The 6,360-nt window shown below is 66.1% G+C and overlaps 1 protein-coding gene across 7 annotated transcripts in view; it reads right to left on the reverse strand.

Annotated features, from left to right (window-relative positions):
* Positions 1-1,919: 1,919 nt before the first annotated feature.
* Positions 1,920-6,360, reverse strand: part of AGBL5 (ATP/GTP binding protein like 5) — a 46,527-nt gene continuing 42,086 nt past the window's right edge. For 5 of the 7 annotated variants that reach the window (XM_026658914.2, XM_026658916.2, XM_026658911.2 and 2 more), the window contains 5 exons: positions 5,787-5,902; positions 4,635-4,681; positions 2,858-3,009; positions 2,285-2,376; positions 1,920-2,012 (listed from right to left, as the gene is read on the reverse strand). In XM_026658914.2, coding sequence (XP_026514699.1) covers positions 1,935-2,012; positions 2,285-2,376; positions 2,858-3,009; positions 4,635-4,681; positions 5,787-5,902 — 485 coding nt within the window. In that variant the 3' untranslated portion in view covers positions 1,920-1,934. Of the gene's footprint in view, positions 2,013-2,284; positions 2,377-2,857; positions 3,010-3,034; positions 3,218-4,634; positions 4,682-5,786; positions 5,903-6,360 lie in introns of those variants that run through there. The other 2 variants (XM_026658915.2, XM_029913225.1) reach the window with 2 other exon arrangements.

The raw sequence follows: 6,360 nt of genomic DNA on the forward strand, positions 1-6,360 counted from the left end.
CGCTTCCTACTCAAGATGCCCCTGTTCATGGCCCCCAGGGCTGCACTGGCAGCTCAGGTTCAGTCCCCCGCAGTCTCTCGCTCACTGCTGCCACTCTCTGCGGGCTGGGGCTGAGCGGGTGTTAAGCCTCAGAGCTGTATGCGATTCCTGCCTGGTCCCATGGGCGAGGGGGGGCTCGCACAGAGCTTCCTGCAGCCTTTGCCAGCTGAAAACTACTGTTATCCACAGCCCAGGGCCCCGCTGTGCTGTACAAGCCCCCGCAGACTCCCTGCGGGGAAGGGTCCCTGACAGTCTGGGCTCCCATCCTGCTCTCCAGCTGGGCAGAGCTTGGCCCGCTGGCAGCCAGGACGCTGCCTGCCCCGGCAGAGGCTCTGAGGGAAGTGGTGGCTCCTACCAGCCGGGCGGTGCTGATGGTTGTATTGTGGGCACAGCATGCAGGCTGCATTAACCCCTTCTCCTCCAAGGGGGCAAAGCTGGCCCTTGGCTCTCTTGCCCTTCCTCCATCAGTCCAGCCTTGTCTTTAGGCCTCCCCAGTCGCTGCTGAGCAGCCTGCCAGCTCCTGCCTTCCTGTACCAGCAGCCCTCTCGCTGCTGCTCTGGGCGGGGCAGGCTCCTGGCCCAGGTTAGAGGCCTGCCCCAGACTACAGAGCTCAGGGGACATTTCTTCCAAACAAACTTTAATAGAAACACGTTACAAGACAAACCCTATCTCATAAAAATAGCTTCAAATCCAAGAACAACTCTATAGCGGCTCGGCTGAGTGGGAGGCAGCGAACGACTGCAGCAGCAGGAGAATGGCTCTGCCTTGGTGGCTGGCTGCAGGGCTGCTCCAGCCCTGACCCTTAACAGGGAGGGGCTGGCCAAAGCTGCTAACCTGGGGCCCAGGCTCACGGGGATGGGAACTGACCTGCAGCTCCGGGGCCTGACTTGGTTCTGCTCATGAAGCAGCTTTTGCAAGAGCCTGCCCACGTTACAAGCTGTTCCCGTGGGGTGTGCCGGGGAGAGCCCTGACTGGAGATACCCGGCCTGGGACCCTGGAGCCCACTGAGGTTCTGCTGGCACTGTACTCTGCCCGAGGACACTCCCTCAAGTGGCCTCCACAGCCCTGCTGGGTGGGGGCAGGGGCCAATCCCTGAAGCAGGACAGCTACTGTGGGGAGACACCATCCCAGCAGGCCACGGCCCCCCAGGGCCTCACTGTGGCAGCAGGGAGCTGCCCACGGGCCGGGTTCTGAGACACACCATGGCAGCTTTGGCTTAGTGGAAGGGGAGAAGGGCTGTGCCTCCCTGGCACCAGCTGGCCCCCTGCTAGAAAGCCCTTTGCCTCGGGTTGATTCTCCTGCACCCCAGCATAGGGGCTAGTCCAGCAGCCTGACCCAGTGCCTAGCCCTGCCCAACTCTCCCCACTGCCCAGGGAGACACGCAGAGTGATGGTGTCTGCATCACCCCCATCTCCAGCCCCTGGCACTATGGCTGTTGTTGGCACCCCCAAGCTTGTGATCCAAATCAGCCAGCTGGCTGCACGCAGTGCCCTCCACGTGGCCATGACTGGAGGTTAGCGGGGACCTGCACAGGGCTCTGGGACTAGCTGGGGAGACCAGCAGTGCCCCCCTCTGCTCAGGCTGCTCCAGCAATGCTCAGCTAGAGGCCAGGCAGGGAGGTGCTGGGCACGGACCCTGCAGGGCGAGCAGGGCTGGGTGGAGACTCTCCCTCCATAACACAGCTTTGGTTTGCAAGGGGAGGCTGGAGCAAGCCCTGGGCAGGGTGGGGACGCTGCTCGGCTCAGCCCGACGCCCCCTGCAGCAGGGCAGCGCGGGGGCAGGGGCTGCACCCAGCCCTGGGCAGGGTGGGGACGCTGCTCGGCTCAGCCCGACGGCCCCTGCAGCAGGGCAGCACGGGGGCAGGGGCTGCACCCGGCTGGAGACGGTGGTTGCTCTCAGGCTTCAGTGCAGAAGGACAGGATCTTGTGGTAGGAGCTGAGCGGGGGCGAGTCTGGGGCCCGGCTGGGCAGATGCTGCAACAGAGAAGAACAGGCTCAGGGGGCTGGCAGAGGGGCTCTGTGGCAGGCCATGTGCTCGCCCAGAGCGGTGCCAGCCTGAGAAGCCAGCACAGCTCAGAGCATGGCCACCCACCAGAGTGCTCTCCCCAAGCCGGCGAGGACAGGGCCACGCTGCAGCTCTGGTGCCAGGGCTGCCTGCCCCGGGAGCAGGGGGGCAGCGTTGGAGACACGGGCCCTGCTTGGGGTGGGTTCCCCAGCCCCCTCCCAACATCCGTGGGGCCCGGTACCTCGCTGAGCAGGCCCTCGGGGTCGTCGCAGATGAAGAGCGGCTCTGTTGTCTGCATCCCCATGCTGAGTGATGCAGTGTCCTCTGGGAATGCTGCAGAGGAACAGAGCCGGAGTGTCAGCAGCCCCGCCCGCCCCACCTCCCAGTGCCAGCCAGGGAGTGGGGAAGGTGCCACCTGTCGGCTGGTCCAGGGCCTGAGTGACCCGTAGCCTCAGTGGGGCTGGGCACAGGGGCTGGGCTCCCAGGCAGGCTGAATGCCCCCAGGGGGGTGGCGCTGGCTCAGGAGGAGGTGCTGCCTGAGCTGCTCCTGCTTCGCTGCCCAGGCCTGTGAGTGGCATCAAGCAATTGCCACACAATGGCCCCTACCCCCAGGTACGGTGCTGGAAGGGGGCCCAGCTGACGGCCTGCACTGAAGAGTGCAGCCACCTGGCTTCTAGCCCCAGAGGCAGCACGGCCCAGCAGAGACTGCTGGGGTCTGACGCCTGGCAGCTAGTCTGGGGGCCCCACCTGTGGCAGGGCACATGGATGAACCTGCCCTCTGCCCTAACCAGCCCGGGTGCCCGCAGCGCCCTACCTGGCAGAGACCTTTGGGCCAGGGCTCCAGCGTGGGTGTATTTCCAGACCTTGAGGGCTGAGGTGCTCTCGCTGCCGAGCCCCAGCAAACTCGGGGCGCATGCTGCTGCCTTCTTACGGACGGGGATCCTGCTGGGTCGCAGCGGCCCCAGGCTGCAGAGAACCAGAGGCAGTGCTTACAGCAGGAGCTGTCACGTCCCATCTCTCCGCGGTTCTGTGCCCCTCGCGCCTGGCCTGGCTGGGGCAGAGGGTGCCAGCAAAGCTGCTCTACTCTGCCCTCCCAGCGCGGGGAGCAGAGATACTCCGGTGAGGGGCTCAGTCCAGGCTCACTCCAACCCCACTGCGACCCCCAGAGCTGGGCCTGGCCGCAGGACGAAAGCAAAGGCGCACGCCGTGACAGGAGCTGGCTTGTGGGGCTCCTCGGGGGCCCCAAAATGGACAGTGGTTGGGGCAGCCGCCATTTAAACACTGCTGGCATCTTGCCAAGGAGGGTCCAATGGACCTGATCCGAACCCCACCCACTAGAGCCACGTCCCCTCCCTCTGGGTAGCACAGCGCTCGGCTGCGTCCCCTTGGAGCAGGCCCAGCCGGCTGTGTGTTGGGGGGAGGGGTCTGAGTCTGCCCGGGCCATTCAGTCCCTCCCCAGGGGGCACGCTCAGCAGGCTGGGAAAGGGCCGTGTCCCCCAGGCAGCCCCTGGGAGCCACATACCGGATTCTGCAGCTGCTCCCCCTGGGCCCCACAGAAAGCAACAGGGCCGGGGGCAGATGCACTGGAGCACTGCAGGCAGGTTCCCAGCTCCTGAGGCTGGTACCAGCTGCTGGCCAGGCCCTGCCCGGCAGCACGGGGACAGCAGTGCTCACTGCTCCTGGCTGCAGCTAGTCCCACCCCTCCAGCCCCTTGGGCTGAGGCCGCAGGGCAGTGACTGCCGGAGCAGGTGGCCAGCAGGGGCATGTTAGCCAAGGAAGGGCTCCCCAGGCAGCCAGGGTCTGAACTCAGCGGCTCTAACCAGAGGCAGCCCCCGGCAGTCAGTGGGGCTGGGTCCCCTCCTCCAGCCGCACGCCCTAGCCTGGCTCCCGCATCCACAATGGCAGGAGGGGGCAGAGGGCCAAGCCCAGGGTGTGTTACAGGAGTAGCTGCATCCCCCGGGGCACAAAGCCAGCTGGGGGAGGGGCACACCATGGGCCTGCCCACATCGCGCTGCAGGGTCCGAGGCAGGGCAGGTGCTGGGCCCTGGGGATGGGAGGTCCGTGCAGCCCAGGGGCTCCAGCGCTTTCTCTCACACCATAGGAAGTACCTGCAATGGCAGGGCCCAGCCATGGGCCTGGCTGGATCCCCAGCACAGCATTTCCCAAAGCCCCCCCATGCTCATCCCTCAGGACAGGACACAAGATCGGCCAGGCTGGGTCAGACCAAGGGTCCATCTAGCCCAGTGTCCTGTCTGCCGACAGTGGCCAATGCCAGGGACCCCAGAGGGAATGAACAGAACAGGGAATCGTCCAGTGATCCAGCCCCTGTCGCCCACTCCCAGCTCCTGGCAAACAGAGACTAGGGACACCACCCCTGCCCAGCCTCATGTAGTCTGATGGGCTCCCACGTGCCCCGAGGGGCAGAGTGAGACACCAGGGAGCCAGAGCTGGGAACACCCTGCCTGGCCAGTGCTTGGTGGGACTGGGGCTCCGGGAGGCTGTGGGGCGTTGTGGTCAGGGAGCTGCCCGGAGCCCCCCTCCCCTGGGGCATGGCCCTCCAGTGCCCTCCCCCAGCGCGGGGGACACGGTACCTGGGTGGTTCTAGGACTTTCCTGGAGCTCAGCCTCTTCGGAAGGTTCTAAGCAGAAAGACAGGAGACGATTGGAGAGGGCTGGGGGCGGGGGGGCGGCAAGATCCAGCCCAAGCCCAGCCCAGCCCAGCCCAGCCCAGCCAGCTTGGAGATGGGGTGACAGCAGCCAAGCACCACGCTGGGCTCCCTGCCCATCCCCTGGGGCTCTGGCCACCTGCAGCATGAGGGGGCCACCCCCCATCCCTTGGCTTCCAGGGCAGCTCCAAGACTGGGGCCCCCACCCAACCAAGCCTCCCCTGTGCACACAGCACGGACAGCGAGTGCAGAGTGGAGCCCGTAGGGTCTGATGGGAATCCAGGGACCCAGTGGGAGCTGTAGTCAGCCCAGGGAGGAATCTAGTTGCTGGGTGGAGCTGGAACCCCGAGCCCTGGGGGTGGGCACCCTCAGCCTCTCCCAGGGGAGCATGGGGCCAGCAGAGCCACCCAGCAACTCACGTGACTGCCAGCCAGAGGCCAGCCCCTTCCTCGCCGGCCCGGCCCGGCCCGGCAGCAGGACAGCCAGCGTGGGGGCTGGCTGGAAGGGGGGAGAAGAGCAGGGTTACAGAGGAAAATGTCAATTCCAAACCATTTCCCTTTGGAAACGCTGCCCCATGCACCCCTCTCTGCTATAGGCGGGTGCCTGACCTCTCCCAGGCTGCCCCACGGGGGCCCGACCTCTCCCAGGCTGCCCACCATCTCCCCTTGTGCAGATCCCTGGCCCATCATCAGAGCTGTAGTCTGTGCAGCCCCCCCCACCCCATCAATTCCCGGGCGCTGCAGGGGCCCCGGACTCTCCTGGTCTCCGCCTGCAGCTGCCAGAGGCTCCGGCGGGCGAGTTCCTGGCTCAGCACAGGGAAGGGGTTTGGACAGCCCTGGCCGGGGACAGACGGGCTGAGACCTGGTGAGCTAATGGGCCCGTTGCCCACCCTAGAGAATGGGGCCGTGAGGGGCCTGGCTCCCAACTCCCATGGCAGGAGATCCACCTCAAAGGGGGCTGGTGGGGGGATCCCAGAGAGCAGGCATGTGACCACAAGGGGCAGGGAGGGGCTGGCTTAGAGGCTTCAGGGGGTAGCAGCCAGGTTGGTTTCCACGTTCTTCCCAGCTCCGAGCATTACCTGCACCAGCGCCATGCCATAGGGGGTCTTCGGCTCTTCCCGGCCGTGCTCTGCTGCCTGAAGTCCACGGCTGGTGATCACCAGAGCCCCGGCCTTAGTGCCTGTGGGCGAGGTCCCTAGGTGACAAACGAAAGAGAGCTGAACGCCGTCAGTCCCGGCACCGGAAGGGCACGCTGCAGGAGCAGTGCTTGTGGGTGTCGCTGGCTGTACCTCCATGGTACCGTGCGGGCAGAGGGCAGCGGTGGTACATGTGCGCAGGGAAAGCAGGCTATGCTGAGCTCTGCTGTGACAGTGTGTGATGGGTGACCAGTTCTTGGGAGTTGAAAGGGAGGCGGAAAGCTTGCAGAATCCAGGCCCTTGGCTGGCTCCTCTGGCCACGCGCCCCCTCCCTTGGCTCCTCCGGCTGCGCCGTGGCCCCCCCCATGGCTCCTCCAGCCACACTGCGGCCATGCTGCGCGTGTCCCCCCTCGCTCCTGCGGCCGCACCCCGCCCTTGGCTCCTCCGGCCGCACTGCAGCCATGCTGCGCCCCACCCCCTTGCTCCTCCGGCTGTGCCGTGCTGCCCCCCCCTTGGC

This window comes from Terrapene carolina, unplaced genomic scaffold (genome assembly GCF_002925995.2).
Source record: "Terrapene carolina triunguis isolate 2854851 unplaced genomic scaffold, T_m_triunguis-2.0 Scaffold523, whole genome shotgun sequence".
Classification (NCBI taxonomy): Eukaryota; Metazoa; Chordata; order Testudines; family Emydidae; genus Terrapene; species Terrapene triunguis.